The 27,391-nt window shown below is 45.5% G+C and overlaps 1 protein-coding gene across 1 annotated transcript in view; it reads left to right on the forward strand.

Annotated features, from left to right (window-relative positions):
* Nucleotides 1–19,466, forward strand: part of SPPA (signal peptide peptidase) — a 126,202-nt gene extending 106,736 nt beyond the window's left edge. The window contains exons 13-14 of the mRNA XM_087389331.1: nt 18,609–18,752; nt 19,082–19,466. Coding sequence (XP_087245457.1) covers nt 18,609–18,752; nt 19,082–19,375 — 438 coding nt within the window. The 3' untranslated portion in view covers nt 19,376–19,466. The remainder of the gene's footprint in view (nt 1–18,608; nt 18,753–19,081) is intronic.
* Nucleotides 19,467–27,391: the final 7,925 nt, after the last annotated feature.

Consider the following 27,391-nt stretch of genomic DNA (forward strand, 5'->3'; position numbering starts at 1 on the left):
TCTTCTGTCTACCCCTCCTCTCTGTCAACGGGAGGCTCTTGGTCCTGCACACCTGTGGCCTGATGCCCATCACTAGCGCATATGTCCTCTTCTGCATTGACTACGGGCATAGAGCAGCTGGCACAGCAAGTCCCACACTAGCTGAACAGGCTCTGAGGTTGAATCTTCTTCTTCAGCGTCAGACGGCAACAACTTCAACGAAGAGGCCAAAAAGTGCCAAAAGTGACAGCACGCGAGCAAAAAGACCAACACATCATCGTTTACTGACTCATAGCCAAGGCTTGCCTCCTTGAGATGGCATAGCTGCTACTCCAAGTCTTCGCATTGGTGTTTGGTGCACTAAGTGCCGAAACAATGGGTATGGACAGGTGACCCTGTGTGAGACACCTCAAGAGACTGGAAGGGGGGGATTTATAGGCCCCAACCAGCCTCGTCTGCATGCAAGGGGCTGGTCAATTGACCGACCAGCAGGTTGGCCTGACCCAACCTGGTCAGGAGCCCAAACTGGGCCCCAACTCATCCCTGACCATGCATCAAAATGGCCTCCATCAGCGAGCCTAAAACAGGCCAGCAACTAGTCTATAGTCTGCCCTTTACCCTGGCAAAATGTTGGTAATTGCACCCCCCCCTAGGCTCCCACGTGGAATGTGTGCCTATTCCTCAATCTGGGCGGGCACACCCACAAAGAGTCCCTCTCTCACTATGAGATGCCACAAACTTTAACATCGTTGTGGTTGAAGAATGGGCTTGTCTTGTATGCATACAAGCTAGACAAGAAGTTGCATCACTCATTGTGGCTGAAACTTCAGCTATTGTCTGGTACATTGATCGTGGTGCATCCAAGCACGTTACCTCTTAGAGGGAGTTATTGCAGATTTGCAGCCTACTCCGGTTGGCAAGAAGATGTCTTGACAAAAGATGGTACTGAATATGCCTTTGCTAGAATCACCTCCCACACATTTGTGTGAAAGATATATTTTGGGCAAAATGCATCGGAATGCTTTCCCTAAGGATGGATGAGCTAGAGCTGAAGAAATTACAGCTCATTCACAGTGATGTGTGTGGTCCCATGTGGACACCATCACTTGGAAAGCATCTTTATTTTGTGAGCTTCAGCAATGATTACTCCACAGTCGATCTCACACAAAAAAGAAAAAGCTGCTGCTCCTCCTGGCTCCACGCTGCTCCCTCCCTGTTACGCTCTAGCCGAGGTAGCATGACCTCGGAAGAATCAGTCGACATTTCACTTAAAGGATCTATCTCTGTAATATATGTGTTTGCGCTTCATGTAAATGATCGGGAGGGATTTAATGTCAAGGTCCTAGGTGAGGGATGATAGCACCAGACTAGGTAGGTCTAAGGCCAAGGGCCTAGTGCACACATTGTGCCTAGGGGCAAAGAATTTAATGCATCCCAAGAGAGGGGTGAAATATTGCATTAGGAAGGCCCTATATGGATGACATGTGGCATCTAGATCTATCTAGGGAATTGGGGCTTGCTGAGGCCAGTGAGGCAAGAGAAGGGAATTATTCACGTGAAATTTTGAATGAAGATCTCTGTCTGCTTGTTAGCTTCAGCGAGATATGGCTGGGAGGATATACATGGTGCTACTCCCGTGATACGAAGTAGAGAACTAGATCAATGTGTTTGACAATTGGTATCAGAGCCTGTGGAGAGATCAAGGGATACGTGACGAAGAAGGGTCGTGTTCATGGGATAAGAAGACCTTCACGTGAACGATAGAGAGCTGGATCGTCGAACGATCTGAGCGCCAATCGACGGACTGACCGGGTGATGCTGCAACGTGACGAACGGAGGCTTGCTGACGGAGGCTTCTGAATTGTGGCTGGAGTTTGGGGGTCCCGTAAGTTAGTGGCGGACAGCGGGTCTGGAGCCTGGGTGGAACGGCTGGTAATCGGCGACGTCCACGAATTAGGAAACGAAGGATTGGTGGCGCTCCCGCAGCTACAACGAAATCAGACAGAAGTGCGCTAGTCGTTCAACGGTGGCCTACGCAAACGGGTCGTCGAACGTTGGAGCGGTGACATGCGCAGGCGTTGAAGCTGTTGTTGGAGCGGAAGGTTCCTCCATGGTCTTTCGACGTCGGGATTTTGTGGGTGAGTAGATCAATAGAAAGCCCAAGGGAAGGAGTGGAACGGATTGCAGCAGTTTGTGAGCGGGAGACCAATTGGTCCAACTAATTCAACGAACAAATTGGTCGAACGGCGTGGCAGAACAGGCTGGTGGCCCGCAGCCTGTACATCAACCTGTACATCAACTGTAACTGAAGACTGATTGCAGGAGTACGACAGGTTGTTGACTGGAATTGCATGGAACAAAAGGGGAGTGTGGCTGTTCGTTAACGACCAGGGAGCTCTCTTCGACCTCCATTATTTTCGTGTTGTTTTTTTTTCTCCTCGATTTAGTGGGGTGATGCTTTACGTTCATAGACTGGATCTTAAGAGTAATCAGCTTGCATGAGGTGTTAATGTTGGAGCAGGGACAGATTATGCATGTGCATATGCATATGCCTGTGTGCTTCGATCAGAGTCAGTTTGCAGGAAATTCCCTAGTATAGGGAAAAGCGCCATCTGAGATATATGCCTGTGTTAAATGCCTGATCGGTGTGAATGTGGGATTGCAGGGATTCCCTAGTATAGGGAATTGTGTCAGACTGTTAGTACACTGAACTGTGTCAACTTGTAAATACAGTTTTCCAGTGGTGTTTATAATTTATTAAAAAAAAAAAACAAAAAACAAAACACCCATTGAACGGAATGGAAGCAGAAGAAGGAGCTTCCAAGAGGGACCCTGGTGAATCAGGAGTCCGGCCGACCCAACAGGGATCGCGCCCAGTAGCTCACACTTTATCTGGCAGGATTGCATTGCTGGAGGATGCCTTGCAACAGTTGTTAGCGCAGCAATTACAGGCCAATGCAGGGCAGTCTGAGCTTAGGAGAGCGATACATAGTATGTCTGCCAGACCTTATCGAGAGGAGAAGGGAAAGGCTCCAATGGAACCGGAGTCTGGCGTTCATACAGTCGAGCCTAGGAAGGCTAAAGTGCCAAATATTGCAAATTGCAGACCGGAAAAGTATTCTGGTCGGATGAACGACCGTAGCTCCGATGTCATTGAGACCTGGTTACACAAATGGGACGAGGCGTTCGCCATTTGTGAAATCAGAAATGACATCAAGAAGATCCGTGAGGCCACCCACATGTTTAGTGAGGCAGCGGATCGGTGGTGGATTAAACAACAAAAAAGATGGGATAGCATCCACTACCTGGGAGGGGTTTAAAAGAGAGTTCAGGAAACACTTCTTACCTCCTGACGAAGCATCCCGAGCTTGGGATCAATATAGGAACCTTCATCAGAGAAATTTATCGATGGCAGAATACACTGATAAGTTTCGAGAGTGTAATGAAGGTTGACAAACCCTTGCCTCAATCAATCCAAGTGAAAGATTTCATATTTGGATTGAATGATCGAATAAAAATGGAAGTTCGGGCTAAGTACGCGAACACGTTAGATGATGCAATAGCTATAGCCCTGAACTACGAGGATGCCAAGGGCAGCAAACCAAGTGGGTTTGCACAGGTCGGAACCCAGTATGGGTATCCGAAGAAATCTGGGTTTAAGAAGAAGTGGGCTAGTAGAGGGAGTGGTTCGCAGCCGAGTGGTCAAGCCAAGCAGGCGAGACCGGCTGAAACTCCTAAACCAAGTACCACCATTGGAGTGAAGAGGAAAGTAACCCCAATGGCAGCCCGGGCTTGGTCTAAGTCTCCCTTGAACCCAGAACAAAGGGAAAAAGCGAGGAGAGAAGGCTTATGCTTTGGTTGCCTTCAACCTCACCAGTGGAAAGATTGTCCACGTAACAAAGATCGTCGGATGGCTGAGATGGTGATCTCAGAGTGCGACGTGGAGATGCAGGGAAGTCCCAGAGCGGAAGAGATGCAGATTCAGCTAGCGGGATCTTCTCAGAGGTTAGTACCTTGTTTGTTATGTGTGTCTGTTGCTAAGTTAGTGACGAGTGTACCTGATAACATCCTATCTAAGCCCGCAGCAACGGGGTATACGGCCTTTAATGATACGGAGTTAATCAAAATGAAAGGGCAAGTGGCCAATCATGATGTCATTGTGTTGTTTGACTCGGCGTCCCGGGGGATTCACTCTTCATTAAAGGGGGACGTCACCTACGTGGATGAACTTCAAGAAAACCCCCTATTTAAGATCCACGTAGGATGATAAAACACCCCTATTTAAGCTTATAAGATACCACCAAAATTCCATTATGTCCCCCCCTTTCCTTAAATCTACATTCTCTCTCAAGCATTTAGATTACACAATAAGCAAATTTAGGTTACTTTCCCTATGACTATTTAAAACCATAGAGAAAATCAGACTATTTAAAACCATACACAAAATCAAACTTGTTTGGACTAGTTACCCAAGGTAACCTATATTATGTCCCCCCTTCTTAAATATGACATGGTCCCCCTAGCTTAAATTCAATATTGGGAAAAAAAAAAGGGGCCCCACCCCTAATGTATAAGCTTATGCCTCATTTCAAAAAAACCCCCTATTGTACACTCACGTGATATCATAAGTTTCCCCCTGTGAATCCCCGGCTCGGCGTCAACTCACATTGTGATTAACTCCAAGCTCGTGAAGAGGCTGAAATAAAAAACAAACCCATCTAACTATGCGTATACAGTCAGAATGGCAGATGGAAGTTCAACTGAAGTATGGGACCAAAGGGTTACCCAGTTGGAGCTTCGGATTCAGGACTATGCTGAGAAGCTTGATTTTGAACTGACCAAGCTTGCTCATGCAGATATAGCCCTGGGTATGGCGTGGCATTCTAGGAAGAATCCAGCCATTGATTGGAAAAAGCACGTATATCAATTCAAGATGAATGATGTGCTTTATGTCTTGCGAGGTGAGAAAGATACACCTCAGGGACTGTTGGTTTCCGTGATGGAAATCCGAAAAGCTCAAGTAGAGTTTTTATTCCTTTGCACAGCATCGGTAGAGCCGGTTGATGATTCTTCGGCTAGCACTGATGTTACGCAAAGTGGTGAGATGGTCAAGTTGGCTAATCTTATAACAGAGGAGTTCTCTGAATGTTTTAGGGATGAACTACCTTATGGGTTACCTCCAGAGCGGAAAGTTCAACATAAGATTGAACTGATCCCGGGGGCAGAACCTGTAAATAGACCTCCCTATAGAATGAGTTTTACTGAAGAGGCGGAGGTGCATAGACAACTGGAAGAATTCCTCAAGTTGGGGCAGATTCAACCAAGTTTCTCACCTTTTGCTTCGCCAGTGATATTAAAGAAGAAAAAGGATGATACGTTTCGCCTCTGTATAGATTACAGAGCATTGAATAATATCACTGTTAAGCACAGGTATCCGATGGCTCGGATTGATGATTTGCTAGATGCATTACATGGAGCCGTGATTTTCAGTAAGATAGATCTTAAGTGCGGCTACCATCAAATCCGGATTAGAGCCGAGGATGTGCATAAAACCGCTTTCAGAAGCAGGTTTGGTCATTATGATTCTTCAGACTTACCAATGCTCCAGCGACATTCGTCATGCTTATGAACGATTTGCTACGTCCGTACATCGGAAAGTTCGTAGTACATTTTATTGACGATATCCTGATATTTAGTAAAAGTATTACCGAGCATCGTGAACACTTAAGAGTAGTGTTCAGTACTTTGAGGAAAGCCAGTCTTTATGTAAATAAAAAGAAAACTATACTGTGTATGGTTAGGCTCTTGAGTATTTAGGATTCATAATTACTCCACAGGGGGTAGAAATGGATCTGAAGACAGTGGCTGCGATACTAACTTGGCCAATCCCTCAGAGTCTGACCGCGTTGCGATCATTCTTGGGATTTGTCCAGTTTTATAGAAGGAATATCAAAGGATATTCCGGAATAGTATCGCCATTGACTGATCTGACCTCAGATAAAGTACCTTTTATTTGGGAACAGAATCAACAAGAAAGTTTTAACACCATAAAACAAGCTGTGGTCACAGGACCGGTGTTAAAAATAGTTGATCCCCAGAAACCGTTGTTCCCTGAAACCGATGCAAGTGGCATTGCGGTAGGAGCAATTCTCCTTCAAGAGGGAAGGCCAGTAGCCTTTGAAAGCAAGAAGCTTTCTCCCTCTCAAAGGAATTGGCCAACTCATGAATTGGAGTTGTATGCTGTTATCCATGCTTTGAAAACATGGAGGCATTATTTGTATGGTTCAGAGTTTTATGTGGATGTGGATCATGATACTCTGAAACATTTTTGCAAACAGCCTGACTTGAGGGGCCGCCAAGCTAGGTGGGCAGAGCTCATGCAGGAGTTTAATCTAACGATTTGGTACCGAAGAGGAAAAGACAAAAAGATTGCTGATGTGTTGTCTCGCATTATGCACAACCTGAGTTTCACGGTATTAGAGAGTGCTCTAATGACCGAGATAAGAGAAACTCAAAAAGTGGACGAGTTTGTCCAGAGCTTGTGGCCTAAAGCTCATGTGTTAAAACCCGAGGAAAATGAAAAGGATGACCTGGCATCCAGAAAAGGCCAAACTTATGCAAGATATACCATAAGGGATGGTATGCTAGTTAGAAATGACAAGGTTGTAGTACCTACTCAGAATGATCTCAGGCAGAGAGTCATTCGACAGTGCCATGATAGCCCGTGTGCGGGACACCCAGGAGTCAAGAAGACATATGATCTCGTGAAGCGAGATTTCTTTTGGCCAAAGATGAAAAAGCATATTCATGAATATGTGACACGGTGTTTCTCGTGTCAGGTAAGTAAGGCCGAGCGGGTGAAGCCATCCGAACTTTTACAGCCCTTGGAAATACCACTAAGTAAGTGGGAGAGCATTTCCATGGATTTTATTGTAGGGCTGCCTACGACACAAGGAGGGTATGATTCTATCCTTGTGGTGGTTGATCGTCTAACCAAGATGGCTCACTTCATTCCGACTAGAGAGTCTGTTAGTGTCCCGCAAGTGGCGGATTTGTTTATCAGACATATATTTCGTCTGCATGGATTGCCTAGATCCATAGTGTCAGACCGAGATGTCAGATTTACCGGTCATTTTTGGACAGTGGTATTTGAGACACTAAGGACTGAGTTGGGAATGAGTAGTGGGGATCATCCTGAGACGGATGGTCAGACGGAGAGAGTCAACCAGACTTTAGAGGATATGCTGAGAGCATATGTGTCATTGAGGCAACATACGTGGGACAAGTGGTTGCCATTGTTGGAGTTTGCCTACAATGATAGAAAACATTCCTCTACCGGGTTCAGTCCGTTTGAGCTGAACTATGGTTATAGACCAGCCAATCTGACTATAGTTGGAGTACCTCAGAAAGTGCCTAGTGCCGCGAACTTTGTAGTTCAGATGCGGGAGATGCTAGCACTTGCGAGAGCTAATATCCGCCAGGCTATGGATAGAGCCAAGGTGTATGCGGATGAAAACCGGTCTATAAGGGTATTTAAGGAAGGAGAAAAAGTTTTTCTCAGAGTTCCTTCGCACTCGAAGTCGTTGACTTCAGGAGAGTGTGCTAAATTATCACCTCGATACTGTGGGCCGTGGTTAATTCTAAAGAGAATAGGCAGTGTAGCCTATAAATTAGAATTGCCATAGGGGTGTAAGGTGCACCCTTTCATGTTTCGCGCTTAAAGAAATTTTTGCATACTGGTGACTCACTAATCGAAGGTGTGGTTTTGTTTCAGGAGATAGAGGATATTGCAAAGCGCAAACCAACAAGAATCGTGGACCGAGGAAGAATGCAAATACGAAATCGGAAGATACCCACGGTGTTGGTTGCATGGCATGGTCAGCTTCTATCCGAAGCTACCTGGGAATCCGTATATCAGTTGCGGAGAGTGTTCATCAGTCAACATTTCCCTTAAAGGATCTATCTCTGTAATATATGTGTTTGCGCTTCATGTAAATGATCGGGAGGGATTTAATGTCAAGTCATGAAGAAAGGGGAAGTGTAAAAGATGCTGAGTATCCGAGCAACCCCTTTCCAAACAGTCCTCGCCTGACTGTAGTCCCAAAGGCAATGTCGCACTGACTCCTCTGCAGAATGACATCGAGGACAAGTGGGATCAGCCCCAAACCTTGATCTCCACAGGTTCACTGCAATCCCTCCATGAATAGAAAGCCAAAAGAAAAGAGTGATCTTTCTATTTCTTAGGGATTTCCAGAGTCTCCTCCAGAAATTTCTACGCAAATCTGCGGTGATGAAGAAGCTTTCCCAATGGGGGGCTCTGGAGGGAATCCAACCCCTACTGTTCAGCTGAAACCTCCTGGCATTACCAACCGTGAAACGAAAGAAGGGAATCCCCCTCTCTCGGTGCCCATGATCTATCCACTCCCACTCTCCTGGGTCCCACTGCAAGCACATGATAGGTGCACCTCCATATAACCACAACCTTCAGGATCCCAAGGCCAAAAGCATAGGGTCGGGGTCTAAGTACCACTGCAAGCCCGCTCCATGGTCCACAAAACCAGCAATCCTGACAGGCTGAAAGGCAACCTCAAGAAGAATGCCCAAAAAGCTCAGCCTGAGATCTAAGGAAGATACTCATAGCTTCTGGCACAAAAAGAAAGAGGAAGGGGGCTAAAGGGCATCCCTGACGAACTGATCGGGAAATATGAAACCTGTCACCCCTTACCCCTCCAATCAAGACCTGGCTGTGGGCTGACCTGTAAAGGGACGCCACCCCTCTAACCAAGCATCTGAAAATCCAAACCGTAGAAGAGTGCCCTCAAGAAAACCCCAATCTACTCTGTCATAGGCTTTCTGGAAGTCCAAGAGTAAAACTGCTAGCCTCTGCCCACTGTGCATAGCCCACTCTGTGGCTTCCCAAAAGGAAAAGATATTATCAAAAATGCTCCTGCCTGCACAAAGCCTGTCTGAGTATCATGGATGAGGTCTGGAAGAAGGGGCTGTAGTCGGATGCTGATCGCCTTGGCAAGGATTTTGTAAAGGGTGCCCAAAAGAGTAATGGGTCTCCAATGGGATACAAAATTCATGTTGCCACCTTTCGGGATAAGGTGAATGAGTCCCTCGGTCAGTGAGTCAGGCATCTCACCCGAGTCCCAAATGCCCTGCAGGGCTGAAGTAATATGATCACCTATCATATCCCAAAAGGCTATAAAAAAAGGAGTAAGACCATCGGAACCAGGGCATTTGCCCTTATGAAGGGCACAGAGAGCAGTCTTGAATTCTGTGTTGGTAAAGCGTGCATCAAGTGAGCATAACATCTCTGGGGTGACCAACACAGGTAAACTCTGCCAAACTTCATCTCTAGCCACCTCTCTGGCCTGTGAGTTCGGATCTGCGGAAAGTAGGGAGGTATAGAAGGCTGTCGCTAAATGCACGACGGTTTCCGGATGGGACTGCAAAACGCCGTCAGAGTCAAAAAGCTGCCTGACACTCTCTACTATGTCTGGGACCAAGTGTAGAGAAAAAGTGTTTATTGACTCTGCCTCCCATCTGTATCCAAAAGGACTGCCGTGCATGGAAGGCATACTCTGCTCTCTGATCAAGCAAGGTCTGCAAGTGAGCCCTTGCCGCAGCAAGGCACTCCTGTATCCAAGCATCTGATGGTCGTTTCTGCTCCTCCCTTTGTAGGGCTGCCAACTGCCCGCGGATACCGATCTCTCGCCTGAGTACCTCACCTCGCCGAGCACTAGCAACGGAGTGATAGAAGTCACTGATACTGGCAAGTGCTGTGGCCACATGTGAAGGACCGGCCACCCCCCCCTGCATATGAGAAACCCAGATCTCCAACACTGCCTCTATGAGAGTCTCATCCGTGTATAAGGCGTCTGGGATCCTGACACTGTGAGACCGTCCTCTCAAATGAGGCTCTGAAATGGACAAAATCACCGAAAAATGGTTTGAAGTGGAAACACCGGGTGCAATGCAAACTGTCCCCCCTCTATCAAGAGCCCAGTCACCCACATAGAATCTGCCAATCCGAGCATGGATAGGCAACTGCACCCTATGGTTCGACCATGAAAACAAAAGTGACTGAGACTGAACAAGAAATGCATCATCTGACCAAACATCTCTACCACTGAACCTGAACAAGAAGGCATCCCAGGCTGCTCTCTCAAGGGAGTGGACTGCCCCCTTTCTTATCAGAAGGTGCCTCAACCATGTTGAAGTCACCTCCAATAATCCACGAATCCGCAATGTCAGCCCACGAGAGCAACTCTTTCCAGAACAAAACATGGTCCCCTCTGTTGTTCGGAGCATAAAGGTTGAGGAAACCAACCTTACGTCCGTCAATCAGAAGTAAAACCCACTGGGCCCTGGAGGGGGTTATGGTACCGTGTCCAATGACCAGAGGGAGAATAGAGTCTGAAACTGAAATGCAAGTACCTCCTTTGGTTCTCAAGGCAGGAAGCCAAAAAGTCCGGCCTGATAGCAGCTTACCTGACTTGGAGCAATCTCTGATATCCAATTTGTGTTCCTGAAGAAAAAGAATGTCTAGGGAACCACCTGAAACACCTGGATGGAGCTGATTCCTGATCAGCTGTCTGCGACGGCGATGAGGGATGCCGCCCAATCCCTGTATATTCCAACTGGCTATCCTCATCGGCGGGAGGAAGTGGGTTGGAATACCTTACCCGACCTGGTGGCGGAAACAGAAACCTCTACCGGAGCAGACCTCCTGCCATGTACACGAGGTCCAAGGGGAGGAAAATCCACAGGTGAGAGAGAGAAGGATCTCTTAATAGGGATGCTGATAACTGGCTCTCCAAAAGTAGAGGGTACAAAATCATCCTCTGGGAGGCTAGAGAGGTCCTCCAAAGCAGAAAATGAGTTCCGCTGAGCCAGTCCTGAGGAGGGGGTACGAAGGATTCCTACCGAAGCAGGAAGAGAATGTAAAACCCCCTTCCCTCTGTCCAAAGAGGGAGGCACCTGTACTGGATCTTGATCAAAAGGTGGTGCAGACGAGGTGCCAACAACCTGCGCTGCTGAGGAAGGTACAGCGTGATCCAAGGGTGGAGTCAAACAAGGCTCCTGAACAGTAGTCTCCTCCTGAGGCTCCAAGGGGGTAGCCTCCGAAGAGGTGGAGGAGTGAACTAAAGTAGAGGGCCTAGCCGCGACCGGAACCCACCGTGGGCCGGAGGTGGCGCGGGGTGCCGAAGGGACTCGAGTAGCCCTAGGGGAGGGGGGAGCCCGTGTCTGAGGCCGTGTCTGTGGAGCGGTAGGTCCTGCTCCAGCTCTCTGTCGTAAGCTAGTACGAGCTGGTTGCTTTGTGGGCCTCTTTTTCTTCTTTGGGCAATCTCTGGTGAAGTGCCCCGAGGATCTGCAAATCCTGCACTGGTCCTGCCGACCTGCAACCTCAAATCTCTGGCGGAAGAAAGACCCGTCGGGTCGCTGTAGCATGATGTGGTCATCTGAAATATTGGGGTCCTGGACAATGACCCTAACCCTGGGTACCCCGTCCAACCTAACCGCCTCAGCAGCCGAAGAGGGCTCGGCCAGGGAGAGGGGGGATCTCTGCCACCACACCAAACCTTTCGCCAATAACTGAAAGAAGCCGGTGATAAACTGAGGGAAGACCAGGGAATCTGATGAAAACAGAAACTCCCTGCTTGTCCTCTTCAACTGGGTCAAATCCCAGTTGAAAAGGAAACAAAAAGATCCTCCTGTAGCCTAGAAGTAGAAACCCGGCCTGTAGCAGGTCTCTCGTGACGTCCGGGGAATCTAGGAACACCTGAAAGAAACCCCGTCCCAACAAACGAACATCCTTGAGGTGGGGGGCGAGGTCCTGAGGAAGCGCCGACAGCATCCAATCTCTAGCTTGTGACCTAGAGGGGTGTGAGCCATGAATGCGTGCGAAGAGAGTCGTGGAACACTCATGCTCCAAATCCTTTTGCAACTGCTGTAGCTCGTCTTTTGAAAAAGTGACAGTTCTCGCGGGCGGTGTGAGCGGAGACGGATTGACTGAATGGGAACCCATTCGTCAATCGAGGTGTGTTGGCCGATTCAAACACAAAAAATAAAAACTCCGTCCGCTTTCCTGAAACCCAGGAGACCCCTATAAGAGAATAGGGGTATTCTAGATGAAGGAGTGGGTGAAGAAGAAGGGAGAGAGAAGAAGAAACCAAGGGAGGAGGGGAGGATAGAGGAGAGGAGTGGAGGAAAGGGAGAGAAGAGGAGTAGAGGAGAGGGGAAGGAGAGAGGAGGGGAGGAGGGGGGAGAAGCAAGGAAGAGCAGGGGGGAGAGGAGGGGAAAGGTTGCAGTGGGGGGGGGGGAGCAGCAGGCTGCAGCAGGGAGGTAGCAGCAGCAGGTGTGGGGGGGGGAGCAGCAGGCTGCAGCGCGGGGGGAGCAGCAGCAGGCGCGGGGGGGGGAGCAGGCTGCAGCGCAGGGGGGGGAGGCTGCAGTGCGGGGGAAGGGGGCAGAGCGGGGGAAGGGGGCAGAGCGGAGAGGGCAGGTAGGAGGGGGCAGCGAGGAGGGAGCAGAAGCAGCAGCAGGGAGCAGGAGCAGCAGGAGGGGGCAGCAGGAGGGAGCAGGAGCAGCAGCAGGGAGCGGGGAGAGAGGCAGCAGGAGGAGCGGGGAGAGGAGCAGCAGCAGGGAGGAGGAGCAGCAGGAGGGAAGGGAGGGGGCAGCGAGGAGGGGAGCAGGAGGAGCAGCAGGGCGGGGAGAGGAGAGCAGCAGTTGAGCAGGGAGAGGAGGGGAGCAGGAGGAGCGGGGGGTTTCTCTTCTAGTACAAAATGATCCCACTATTCATGACGCAGTCATTGAAGAAAGAGCTGTCAATAAACAGCAAAGGCAAGTTCCCAGATGGCTTCTTGATACATGGAGGGACAGCAAACAAGATTAGTCTTTTGCTGCCCGGATAAGATCAGGGAATAGACAGATGCATGGTCACTTTCTTGAATTTGCACTCCTTGCTACAGCTTGCAATGAAGAGCCATTGTGCCATAAAGATGCTTTTGACAGCAAAGAGTGGATGGATGCAATGAGAGCTGAGTTACAATCCATTGCCAAAAATGACACATGGGAATTAGTAGATCTTCCTCCCGGCAAGCATGCCATTGGTACCCGGTGGGTCTACAAATTAAAAAGGAAATCTGATGGCAGCATAGATCGATACAAAGCCCGTCTTGTTGCAAAAGGTTATGCCCAACAACGAGGCATTGACTTTGAGGAGACCTTTGCTCCCACATCCCGGATTACTACCATTAGATGTGTCATTGCCATTGTAGCCCATCATCATTGGCAAGTGCACCAACTTGACATCAAGACTGCTTTTCTTCATGGGGATCTGCAGGAAGAAGTTTGTGTCACCCAACCTCCTGGCTTTGAGGTTGTTAATTCTGAAAATAAGGTATGCCGGCTTAGAAAAGCCCTATATGGTTTGAAGCAGGCACCCAAGGCATGGTATGCCAAAATTCATGCACACTTACTATCCCTTGGTTTTCAGAATAGCCCCACAGAACCCACTCTTTATGTTCGTGGGAGTGGATCTGATTTTTTAGTGCTGATTTTATATGTGGATGATATGCTCATCACGGGCTCAGATACTCAACAAATTGCAGATTTCAAGGCTGATTTGGAGCAGATTTTTGACATGTTAGACATGGGACAGCTCCATTATTATCTGGGCATTTAGTTTGCTCATGTTGAGGGGGGTATCATGATGTCTCAGTCCAAGTATATGGGACAGCTCCTTGATCGTTTTCAGTTCGAGGATTGCAAGCCAATCTCTACTCCAGTGGACCCTGGCTTCAAATTCTCAGCTCATGATGGGAGCCCACCATGTGATATCACTCTTTATCAGCAGGCTGTTGGATGCCTTATTTATTTATGTCACACAAGACCTGACTTACAGTATGCAGTATCTCAGCTTAGCAGATTCATGCACATGCCCAGTTCACAGCATTGGCAGGCAGTGAAGAGAGTCTTCAAATATCTCAGAGGCACTCAGGATCTAGCCCTCTTCTATGGTGATCAGGGTTCACTTACCATGCATGCTTATAGGGATAATGACTGGGCAGGATGTTCCGACACACTAGTGTCACATACTGGCTTTTTTTTTTGCTTGGCAATTCATGTCTCTCTTGGTTCAGCAAGAAGCAACCAACAGTTGCCACATCTAGCTGTGAGGCTGAGTACAGGGCAGCTTTCACCGCTACAGTAGAGTATGTCTGGCTTCGACAGTTACTTACAGATCTTGGTATTCGCCAAACATCCTCCACTATGGTCTACACTGACAGCTAGAGTGCTTTGGCCATTGCGCGTAACCCAATGTTTCATGCACGTACCAAGCATATTGAAGTTCACTATCATTATGTTCGGGAGCGGTTGTCAGCAGTTGTCCTATCTTCCCATAGAGGACAACATAGCAGATCTGTTTACAAAGGCACTTCCTCGTCCCAAGTTCGAAGTCTTCCGCCAGGCTTTACACTTGGTTCCCTTTGTTACATGATCTAACATATCTTGTACATTCATAGGTGGCTATATCCTTTTGGATGAACATGTGCCACCATGATCAGAAAATACTAGGTATTCTGAGACGTTTCCAGAATACTTCAGCCCATACCATGGAGGGGGGTTTGTAGGCCATCTTCTCCTAGTTCTAGTGATGCCCTATAGGCCTTGGTATGTGCCTTGTAGGCATTGGTATAGGCACTTAGTTTATTGTGTGCCTTTTATGCCACATAAGATACTTAGTCCTATGTGACACCTAGGACACTTAGTCCTAGGTCTAGGTACAAGTACTATGTACTTTGTTTTTCACACACTACTCAAGATTGACGTGACGGTTGTGACTCTTCGACTCTTTGTACTTTGCACTCTCTTTTCATTCAACGATCCTACAAAAGGTTAATGCCTGTACAATCCTGCTACACGGAATTTTTGTTAGAAGAGATGTAAAATTTTCAGAAAATTCAGCACACACACAAGCTGAATTTAATGTGCCAGCTTCTTCCACATTAGATGATGTTTTGGAGGGATTACTACCCATTGCTTTGGGTTCCTCATCTGAAATCCTTGTTGAAAATCAGCATTTACAGCAAGCTCCTTCTGTTCCACATGCTCCGATTCAGCCACGAGCTGATTTGGCTCCTCCACAGGTAGTGGAAGATGCTGTCATGCAAGAGATTACGAAAATACACACAGCCAAAACTGTTTTGAATTGGCTTCTCCAAACTCTCAGGGAGAGTAGGCTTGATGCTCCTTTGCCGGGCAGATCTTGTAGTGCAGCAAGGCACGAAGGGGTGCTCTTTTTGTTGAATCAGCTTATTTAGGTACTCTTCTTGATGAGGAAGAGCCTAATACTTTTGAAGAAGCCAAAGACAATGTGCATTGGATGCATGCCATGCAAGATGAGTTGTAGCCTATTGAGAAAAATCAGACCTGGAATCTTGTGGATTTGCCACTAGGAAAGAATGCCATAGGTACCAGATGGGTTTTCAAAGTAAAAAGAAAGTCAGATGGGTCCATTGACAGGTACAAGGCACGGTTGACGCATCCATGTATGAATATCTACACACACATGTGCCGTATGTATGTATGTATGTAAAAGCTGTTGTAAGCTCCATACTACTTTGAGAAGAGTGTTACTCCCCCTTATGTGGGATCTCTCGCCCCATGTATCTTCCGCCCCCGTTTGCCATTACCATTTTGGTGGCAAGATTTCCTTGCAACATGTGACATAAGATGTCATCCAACAGTGAATAGCAACATGTGGCATAATGTGTCCACTTATTGGCTAGCAACATCACATGAGTTGAGTGTCCATTTGCAACCTATCACTCAACATGTTTGTGGCCCAAAGCAAGGTTTGCGTGATGGAGAGACCATTTTTGGCAGGGGATACAACAATCAAGGCAGTTGATGCCAACTCAACTACACAACAAGCAATTGAGACGTGATGCCTGTCACTTTGGGGGGGCGGCCATTTTCCGAGCGAAATCTTTCGAGCGTTCGACGCATCCTCTAAAACATAGGCATTGCAATGATTTTTGTTTTATTTTGTTTTGTTGTAGTATATCTCTGTGTAAACTACGACATCTTTTCCTCAGAAGGTCTTGGCCAAATTGCTCAATGAGGATCATAAGGTAGTGTTACCGTCTCAAAAGGCAAAAGATAACGTAGTGGCTCCTCAAACTGCATATCCCTATTGGGGTTGGGGTGAATGATGACTCTACCAATCCTATATATTGTCCATGTGCTCTTTTCCCTTGCCTCCATCACCTTCCTGATATCCACTTTCCATTGCTCAATCTGCATTCGTGCAAGCTCTTCATTGATGAAGATTAGGGTCCACTGAATCCAATGCCAAACCTGTTGTCGTGTGGGTGAGGCCAACAACACACCTCACCTTTTCTCTATTATGGAAATCTTGACCAGCTTTTTGTTCCTATTGTTTGTCCTCAAGGGAGAGAGAAGTCTAGATGGCAGTGGGAATTGAGGGCATTGCCATGTGAGCTCCTCTAGCAACACCAAATGGTCAGCTTCTAAATCACTTGTCTTCTTGTTAAACCAAAACACCACCATGACTAGCACGGGAGGAAGAGGACGAGGCCAAGGAGTGCAAACACAACCCCCATTATTTTAGAGTACCTACATAATAGTCTGAAAGAGTAAACAGTCATACATCAGTTTAAGACTGAGACTCTTTTGGTTTTGATTTAAACTCTCTGATTAGGTCTATGCCTTCACGGTAAACTGCCCATTGTCCATCCTTTCTGGCAGCCCTGACTTAAGCTAATTCAGTTGCCTTATTCTTGAGTTGATCTTGTGTAAGCTCCTCTGCTATCCATACTTTGGTACCCTTCAACTTGTAAGATTGCCGAAGAAGCTTGATCCACATATCTTTTGACTTCAGTGTAAGGATTGCATGACCTTTATAGTGCATAATAGAAGTTGGCCTGGAGTCGTCATCATCCTGCTCATCATCATCCACCCATTCAATGTTGGGCAAGCTTGCTTTGATCTTTGTCAATATTTCACTATATGTGTCCTCTTTGTACGAGTCTTCTGGGAGTCCCCCTATTCTAATATTTAGTGCATTATCACATCTAGCTTTGTGTTCTTTAATATTTGCTTGAATATCAGACTTACTTGCTTTGGTGTCCACTTTCACAGTCACTTCTTTCTTAGCAGTTTGTACTTCAATGTGGACAAGATCTTTGACTGTAGAGACTAGCTGCGGAGTAGGGGTGAATGCTTACAAGATTTTACAGCCTCATCAATTACTAACTGCTTACCAGGCCCTTCCAGAATGTGAAGTCGAGCCTTTACTTCTGCCAGTTCCAATCGTAGCTCTCTCACTGCCTGCTGCAGATAGAAAATCTGATCTTGTTGCCCAAGTATGGGTCGTTTTGAGGCTTCTTGTTGGTAATTCCGTGCATATGGAGAGGGTGTCATTGCTGCAACTGTACAGTACCGAGTCCTGATGGAGGTTGAAGGAGTTGAGAGGGAAACAAAGAAAGGGAAGGGAAGGTTAGAGGGAAGGGAGAAGGAAGGAAGGAGAGAGAGAAAAAAGGGGGGGTCAAGAAGGAAACAAATCCTTCCTAGTCAAGAAGGAAACAAATCCTTCCTAGTCAAGAAGGAAACAAATTCTTCCTAGAACAATCCATGGGCTGGGGGAAAGACAACACTTAGCTGAGCCCAAAAGGGCCCTGGAGACAGGGCACAAACAAAGAAGAAAAAGGAAGGAGAGGCTGTGGAAGAAGACGTGGTGAAAGAAAAGAAGGGCAGGGGGCAAAGGGAAGATCAAAAGCTAGCACAAAGGTACAAAAACGAGAAGAGGAGAGAGGGGACGGGGCAGGTTCCATAATTGGGCTGAGGCTGTCCCGAATTAAGCCAGTACCAGCATGCAGTAGGAAGGAGGAAGAGGCGTAGCCTAGCAGGGAGGATAGGTAAAAGAAAGGAAGGGGAGTTGGTGTGATCAGTTGGGGTCCCAGCTGCGCATAGAGAAACCAAGCCCAAAAGGTCCCAGCTGCGCATAGAGAAACCAAGCCCAAAATGGGCTGGGAAGGGGGCAAAAGAAAGGGGAAGAAAATGCTTTGTTCTAAGATCAAAACCACAAACGGACTAGAAAAATGGAACGGATCCTTACGATGCTTCTTTTGATACTTAATTATTGCACCCTCTCTGTAACTATTCGTCCATGTCCCTCCTTGTTGCCTTAGTGAATCAATGACCTCAGATTCATCCCTCAAACAAGCAAATGCAATAGGAAGCAATATCACACACATGCAACTTTACAATAACATTAGGTGGGAGGGGTTTGGGCTCAACCATATGTTTTAAGCACATGCAAGGTTAGTCTCTAACGATAGTTTTAAGCACATGCAAGCTTAGTCTCTTCTTATCGTTAGGACATTTAAGGGGATGTGCATGAAAGTGGCATATTGTTTCTGCAGAGTGCAATTTGATCAATGCATCATATCTGCTAGTTTTTGTCTTCCATGGTAGAATTAGAGTGAGAAGAAATGTTTTCTAAAATGACATGTGTATTTTAGGCAAATGCAACTTCCTCAGAGCATATGGCAAGAGTGATTCTTAAGAATTTATGTCTAAGTTGTGCTTGTATTCAGATTGAAAAGATGGAAGAAGTGGCTCAAGGCCGGGTGTGGACAGGAAAAGCTGCAAAGGAAAGAGGCTTAATTGACACAATTGGTGGAATCTCAAAAGCAGTCGCAATAGCAAAAAAAAAGGCAGGCATTCCTCAAGACTCCAAGGTAGAAGTTCTTCTGCATGCTGCTGGTCTCTCTATGCTATCAATCACATATTTTCTTTGTTTGTATCTTGTCCCCTATCAACTTTAGACATGCTGTTCCAGTAACATGCCTGTGACTATGGCAATTAGAAGAGCAAAAACCTGCTGTTCCAATAACGCGCCTGTGACTATGGCAATTAGAAGAGAAAAAAAGAGAGAAATCGTCTACTGCCACTAGGTTGGAAGTTTATGTGAATTCTCAGACGCATCATTGTCTAAACAAACAACTGTCACCGTCATTTAGCTGTGCTTCATGTGCAAACTATCTTTGTTATTTTCCTGATGCTGCAGGTGTCATTGGTAGAGCTGTCAAGACGTTCGCTGTCTTTATCTGATGCTCTGAGAAGTGGTGTGACAACAATCTCAAGTGTAATGAAGTTGCTCAGTATAGATGGAAGGATCCAAATTTTTAACAACTTGCTTCAAGACAGTGCTCTACTTGAGGATCTGTCAGCTCCAGGTATCCAGGCTCGAATGGAGAATATAATAGTTGATGGATCGCAGAATGACCTGAGCACCTTATTGCTAATTTCTGACATTCTGAAGAGCTGCCTCGATTCTGTTGAAATGGATACTTCAGTGTGAAAGGGCTGTTTTTCTATGCATCTGGTGCTGAGTTGAGGGTTATTCACAATGCATGGGAGGAAATAGTAGGAGCAAATGCACTGCTCAAGCTCTCTAAGGATAGTCTTCAGAAAAGGATCACGTGGAGCGGAGCTTCGATACTAGTGGCTACTACGCCTCTGGAAGCATCAAAAGACTTAATTTGTTATGCAAGACAGATACCTTCCAGGATTTTGCATTGCGAAATCTAAAAAATGAAACACCTTTGCTATTTAATGGAAACTTTTTGTATCTATGATCAACATTAAGGTCTCATTGTTCTGTAAATTTGTATAAACAAGTTCCGAGAAGCAATTATCCTTCAATTATAGGAAAGCCCCAAGCTAGCCTTGTTTAATAAACTTTTTGCAGTATGTTATTAAGACAATTAGGGTGTGCTTTCATGTGTGTATGCACGTGCACCCACACACATATACATGGTATCTTTAAATACACCAAGACACATGAGAGCCTAGAAAGGGGGCCACCCTTAGTACATGGATACACATGACTGTCTGCATTCAAAGACCCACACTGATGGAGTTGTTCAATCGCAGGTTCGAGCCTGCACATACTAGATCCACGGTCATATAGGCTGGGAGATATTTATTTGACGTGTGCACCACTCATGAACTGGTCATCTAAGATGGGATTTTATAGAGATGGCCCAGCTCAGGGAGAGACACATGCTGCCCACACGGAGGTGGCCATAGTGTAGTGGACTAGATCATGGGATCCCCTGCCTTCACCTCAGAGATTTCCGATCTCACAGTATACCCCCTCATGCCAGGAGAAGACCACTCCCACCCATCTTTGGATTTGACTCTCCCAGTCCACCCAGGACACATAGAGGACCTCCTTATCCACATATTGCGAGTATGACTTTGATCACTCCCTAGATCACATATAGGGTAATTATCTTGCCAGCTTATTAGAGTACAAAGATGAGAAGCAGCCAGATACCAAATTTATTCTTCACACTAATTCCATCCACATCGCAGCACAATATTCATTTCTATACACAATCGAAAAATGGGAAAGCAACCTGAAGGGTTGTATCTCGAAATCGTTGGTATGATGACGAGTGCAAAAGCCTTACGCAATGCTGGCACTCCGAAACCAATTGAGAAAACTTTGCCTTGGGGGGAAGAGGGCAAGGGATAGGTCTAGGAACTCCACCCAAATAGGGGCTTTAGACGGAGCATATTAAGTGTGAAACTTGGGTACCACATCTAGATGGGAAATGGTTATTTCTTATCGTCCAAGTGTGATTCTTAACAAGTGCCCCAGTGGCCATTCTTCTTTCGCCGCCTTCTAATATTAAGATTGAAACATCAAAGGCTCTACTTACGACGCTTGGCCACAATGTTCCTTAGTTCTTGTTAAGAAAGAAACAGTAAAGGTTCTAGTTCTAGAGCTTGGCCACAATGTTCCTCGGTTCTTTTAAGGTTCTTTCTTCAATTCTTATTTAATGACTATTTTGGAAGATATCTAGGTTTAGTTGTCACGTGTTTTGTGCCACTTGGCACTCTTGCATATGCAAGTTTGGACATGTGATATGAAGGTGGAGTAGCTCTTCTGCTCCACCTTTATTTTCGCTAACCATGAGGGCCGCCTCAGGGATTCTAGAAGAGCCGTGACCTTTGGAGAAGACAACTGTGATCTTTGATAGGCTAGTCTTAGCTGGTGAAGGCTTGAGAGGCAAGCCTAGCTGGTGGAAGCTAGTCGGCATGGAGATAGCTCCTAAGGTCAGCAGATGTTGGGGTCGTGAGTCTAGCTGTGTGCCCGTCATCTCCACTAAGCTTTCTCAGTTTGGAGCAGCCTGTGGGGTCGATAATTCGACTCTGTGTCCACCAGTTAGTTTGCCTTGTATAGCTTAATTGTGTATTCAGCTTCATAGTTGACCTTTGTGGTCTCTCTTCTTGTACAACTGCAACAAGCCTGGTCGGGCTGAGCAGTTAGGTCAATAACTTGTACTTTGTTGTCCCAAAGATTTTGTTTTTCTTCATAATAGATTCTCTCTTCGGTTTTACGTGCACTTGGTATCATAGCAAAGCTTCCTAAAGAGTCTGTGAGATTTGGTCGAGAGAGATGAAGTGCTCATGTGCTTAAGAGCTCGAGGATACAGTTTACAAAGGATACGAAGGAGATCACCCCGTTTCGAAATTATGAGGGTTCCTAGTGCTCTCAAGCGACCTCGAAGCACACGTAGGAGGAGAACTTTTTCACTCGACATAATTGCAAGATTGTGTAGGCAACTATTATTGAAGTAAACAATGGAAACTTCTACTAAGGCTACCAGAGGACTTCCGGACACTTCAGTAGTGAAGTTCAGTGGTCGGAACTTCCCCTCCTGGCAGCTATTCCTACGTCTCTTGTTCATGGAGAAAGGCGTAGGGGGTGTTGTATCCGGTTTTGAGAAGAAGCCAGCCAACAATCAGGGTCATGAGAAGATGCAAGCATGGGACGCCAAAAATGAGAAGGCTCTTGGCCTGATGCGGAGAGCCCTTGGATTGGAATATTTCCATCACGTAGATGTCACGAAAACAGCTCAATAATATTGGACATTGCTAGAGACACTCTTTGGATCTAGAGTCAAGAACTCTAAACAGTGTGCAGATGGGTGATGGAGAGTCACTGGCAACACACCTTAACTGGACGCAATTAATCATCAAGCAGTTGCAAGCACTTTTAGTACCGGTGGATGATGACGACGCAAAAGCCTTATTGCTTGCTAGTCTTCCTTCTAGATAGGCAGAGTTGGTGGCCATCCTATGTCTCAATTTTGATGATTTGTCGTTCCAAGAAGTGATGTCAATCTTGTTTAGTGAGGAGAGACGGACAGAAATGCAGCAGGTTAATACCACTGAGCAAGCGTTTGCTGCAAAAGAGAGGAAGAAGTCGAATGATAAAAAGCCAATAGTTGTTTGCAACTATTGTGGCAAAGGACACGAAGATAAGCATTGCTATAAGAAAGCCTACGATGATAAACACGGGAGTAGTTCCAAAGCATGCATGATCGAAGACAAGAACACTGAGGACTCGGCCGGGCTCGTGAATGAAGATGGTGTCATAGACTTGGAGGATGGTGGTTATCCTGATAGTGATTATGCATTTTAGAGCACTGCGTTGTGGTTTAGTTTAGTTTTGCAATTTTGGCTTGATAGCTATTTTGGTTTGATAGCAATAATGTTCAACCCCCACTCGGTTTATGGGGGGGTGTTAGCAATACTAGGGTATATTAAACTTTGTGGGAGGGAGCATCACCCTCCTAAGGTAATTGTCACGTGTTTTGTGCCACTTGGCACTCCTGCATGTAGGTTTCGATGTGTGATATGAAGGCGGCGTAGCTTTCTCATTTTCGGTGATCATGAGGGTCGTCTCAGGGATTTTGGAAGAGCCGTGACCTTTGGAGAAGACCACCGTGATCTCTGATAGGCTAATCTTAGCTAGTGAAGGCTTGAGAGGCAAGCCTAGCTAGTGGAAGCTAGTTGGCATGGAGGCATCTTGTGAGGTCATCTACATTGAGGCAGATTTTGGGGTCATGAGGCTAGCTGTGTGCGTGTCATCTCCACTAAACTTTCTCAGTTTGGAGCAGTCTGTGTGGTCACCATGATTGACTGTGTGTCGACCAGCTAGTTTGCCTTGTATAGCTCACAATTGTGTATTGAGCTTCATAGTTTACCTTTGTGGTCTCGCTTCTTGTACAACTGCAACAAGCCTGGCCGGGCTGAGGAGTTAGGTCAATATCTTGTATTCTATTATCCCATAGATTTTGATTTTCTTCTTAATAGATCATCTCTTAGGTTTTACGTGCGCTTGTATTACATGTAATCAAATCTAATATATACAACAAAAATTAAGATTCTATCATGGTGTTAACCATGGGAAATTGATGTACTGGTTTGAGGAATCTTTTTTTCCCAGAGAAAAGAACTTTCTATTAATGCTTGAAAAACACCATCAATTCAACTTCCAAAAAGAGCTAATAATGGTAACTACAAAGAAAACTGGTTGTCGAAAGAAACTAGCCTGTTGTTGAAGAACCCAACTCATTGCATAGGGAATCTTTGAATAGGGGCTAATAGCCAAGGTGGGGGTCTATACATCTTGCGAATGCCTTGCCCAGTAAAAGTGTAGAAAACGCATATGGGAAAAGCCTTGCAGAAAACGTGCCGTCGATCTATCTAGAACTTGGAGTCTTGTGCTTCAAGATGGCCCGGAGTGTGTAGATAATGTCCTGCCAAATGGGCGATGAGAGTGGGTGATGGGGAGGAACATGTTGGCCTTCCCTCACCAAGCTGCATCATTGGGCCACCGAGATGTTCCAGGCGATAATGCTAGCTACAATATCCCAACCACTGTCGTACGATGATTGCAATGGACACCACCCTAGAGGGGGAAATTGCACCATATACCTCTATCCTAAGAACCTATTGCTCATGAATCCTATAAGTTGGGGAAGAGAGACCAATAGAGAAAGCATGGTCCCCTTCGTCAGCCATGCGACCATCCCCCATGTGAAGTCTTGCTACATCCTCTGCATACTGGTAACAATTTAGAGGGTACCCATCTAGATCCTTTGTGCTGCGAGCAGCCCCAAAGAGAGTGGGATCATCTCCAAATCTCTATCTATGCAACAATGACATATGTCGTCCACTCGCATCTGCTCTAACCAAGGCTGACTCCATACGCTACCGTCCATAAAAAACAAGATATCTCCTGCAACCTGAGACTAGACCACAGTCGAGGCCAAAGGCGTGAGATGAGCTCATGTGGGACGTACTACTTAACCTAGTGTCTCGCGTGAAGGGGACCAGTCAGCTACCTTCAACTAAGACGGCAGCTAAGGCGAGTAGTGTAAGAGAAGAAGGGCAGCTCCTAAATTTTGTATGAGTGCCCGACTCGTGCTATGGCTAGAATTAGGTTTGAGGGATATTAAGGTTTGTTTCCTTAGTTTATCAGAGAGGTTTCCTAAAAAGGAACCCACAATTTGAAACTACCTCCTATATTAACTAGCAGATTTTGTGCTTTACAAATGAGCGATTTGGTAGAACATGTAATGAGCCTCAAATATCGTGATGTCAGGTCACACCATGATGCCCACAATTAATCAACTGAGACAAAATGCTTGCACCAAACTAACATGTTTCAGGTACACCTGAATACCCTAAGTGACACTAATGACGCTTAGACATTGCTCATCTTCCTTAGGTCTAGCACATGATCAAGCACTCTACAGTGTACACTCATATTTCATTGTTCAACACTTTTTTCTTTTTAGGGGTGCATGAGGTATACTAGTCCCCTCAATAATGGTTGGTCTAATTCACAAAATGTATCCACTTCAATAAAGAATATGGATGAAACAATTTCAAAGGTTCTACCTCTCATTGTAGAATGAAATTCAAAAATACAAGTATTGAAATGTGTAACTGTAATATAAAGATGTATGCTAATCAAGGCATTTACACCATTTATGTTACAAGAGTAGCATTAACTCCGCAAAGTTTGATATGTTTCTATTCACTATATTAAGAGAGGATTTGCCTTTTGCATACACTAACATATAGGAAGGTCATTATGTTCACCGCTAATTTCTGCTCGGCTAGTGAGGCTAGAAACTCTTCCCCTGCAAGAGGTGTATCCCACAGTCGTTCGGCCAGGGATTGGCAGCAGACCGCCATAGTGGCTTCCTCTGATGAGTAGTGGGCATCTTGCAAGGCTTGCATCATGTCTCTCTTTGCCTTGTCCTCCTCGGGTGTTTTCTCCTGCTTTGCTTTCGTGCGCTTTCCACTGTAGTGTTGTACTATCTTTGGGTCCTGTGCATTCATTTGACTAGCAAATTCGAATAAGGTTGCAATGAACGGACCAATCTTTGAATGAGCATTGGAGGCACTCAAGTCTTTGTGTGAGCCTCATTCGAGTGAACAGGCTTGTCCATACTGTTTTGATTCATACAGTGTGGTTGTCCTGTCGGTACAGAGAATTGAATATGCGTGACACAGATTCCCTTGTTATTGGAGCAGGGTCAGAGCGCGCTCGGAAAATATTCAGTACGTCGGAGGCAGAGTGTTCCCTTGTGTGTGAAGCGGATGTCAGAGTTTGAGTGAGGTTGGATGGGATGAGTGATGTCGCATGTGTCGGGCGAATCGGAGTCAGAGTCGTTCATCCACTTGTGGGCGCGTGTCGGATTGGTGTCGGAGTCGAAGTCATTCATCCACTTGCGGGTGCGTGTCACACTGGTATCGGAGACGGAGTTGGAGTCAGATGTTTCCTCGTTGGATGGTTGTCGGATGGTCATTAGGGCCATCATTGGGGCCAGGCTCACCACTGTGGGTGCTTCGTTTAATTTTGGTGTACCTGTATCACTGATTGGATTGGGTTGGTATGGAATAGAGCTTATCTGGATTTTGTTGTAGATGAAACAACATGTTTTATGTGTGCCTGTCGGACTGGTGTTAGACTACAGTCAGAGGCTGTTGAAGATAAATTTGTCAATTTGAATAGTTGAAACATATATATCATCTTGATTGAGGTCTTTGCAGAGTTGCAGAGATATTGTGTTTATCTTTGCTTGAGTGGGGTTAGGTCCAATATAAGGTTTGAGTCTGAAACCATTGACTGGTTTGTTAAATATGGTCCCATGTAGGTCAGCTAATTTGAAGGTACCTTGATCAAAAACCTCAAGCACCTTGAAGGGACCATCATATCTGATCTTGAACTTTCCTGGCATGTTCTCCAACTTCGTGTTAAACATTAACTTTGCCCATTGGCTTGTGGGTAATAGGTTGTAGATTTTTTATGCAGCATCATGTGCATTTTAGTCATCTTCCTGATAGTTTTATTGAGGAAATGTGTACCTCTGTCTGACACTATTTCAATAGGAACACCAAACCTGGTGATAATATTGTGATAAAGGAAATGTGCCAAAGTTCTAGCTTTGCATGTTTTGAGTGCTACAACTTCAACCCATTTTGTACAATAGTCAGCGGCACCCAAAATATATTGATTACCTGAAAACTTTGATGGAGGTTTGATGGGTCTAATAAAATCTAGTCCCCATTTCTGAAAAGGTCCCAAGGGGAGAATTGGTTGATGGGGCATCCTATCACTGATCTTAGACACATGACAAGATCTCGGAGAATTGGTTGATGGGGCATCCTATCACTGATCTTAGACACATGACAAGATCTCTCTTTGAGAGACAGTGTACATATACACATTCTTGCTATTGATATTGACCATTAAAATATTAACACAAAACGATTAAGCCAAAACTTTGCACAACCACTTGCATAGATTAATTTTGATCCTTAGACACATGAGAATTAAGATATTAAACTAAAATAATTAACCTAAAATATTTCCCATTAAAATATTACAATAAAATAATCAAAATTTTCTTTTTTCTTTTTTCAAAAAAATATTAAACTAAAATATCTAAGCTAAAATATTCACCATTGCAATATTAAAATAAAATAACATTGCCACCATTTGGTCACTACGAGAATAAATTATTCAAAAATATATTGAAAAACACCCAAAAGAAAATTTAAACATGGACATCATATTGGTCTTGGTGTTCATTATTAAAGTGTTAAACAAATTATAAAAAATATTCATAAACATCATTAAAACAAATTGTTAAATAAATATTCAAACACATAGTTGAGAAAGCAAAAAAACTTATTTATTTCAAAATAGGATTTACATATAGAAAAGACACTCTAATTCACATTCTTTCCTTCTTCACACTTCTTAAGCTCCTCTTTCCTTAGATGTTCAACTTCCTCTTTTGATTATGCGGCACTATAGCCTACATCCAACAAGGCATCATATATTTTGTCAAATTTCACTTCTTGAGATTGTGTAGTAGTGACTTGGGTAGCCATCTCGAGTGGTTCACTACGAAGATCTTGACTAACAGGCTGCTCTAGATTAGTTTGGGTGCTTTCAAGTATAGGCTCTAGCTGCACTAGACCATTCTGGGAGCTT

This window comes from Dipteris shenzhenensis, chromosome 18 (assembly GCF_047967505.1).
Source record: "Dipteris shenzhenensis isolate YYH24624 ecotype China chromosome 18, Dip_SZ_1.0, whole genome shotgun sequence".
Taxonomy (NCBI): Eukaryota; Viridiplantae; Streptophyta; class Polypodiopsida; order Gleicheniales; family Dipteridaceae; genus Dipteris; species Dipteris shenzhenensis.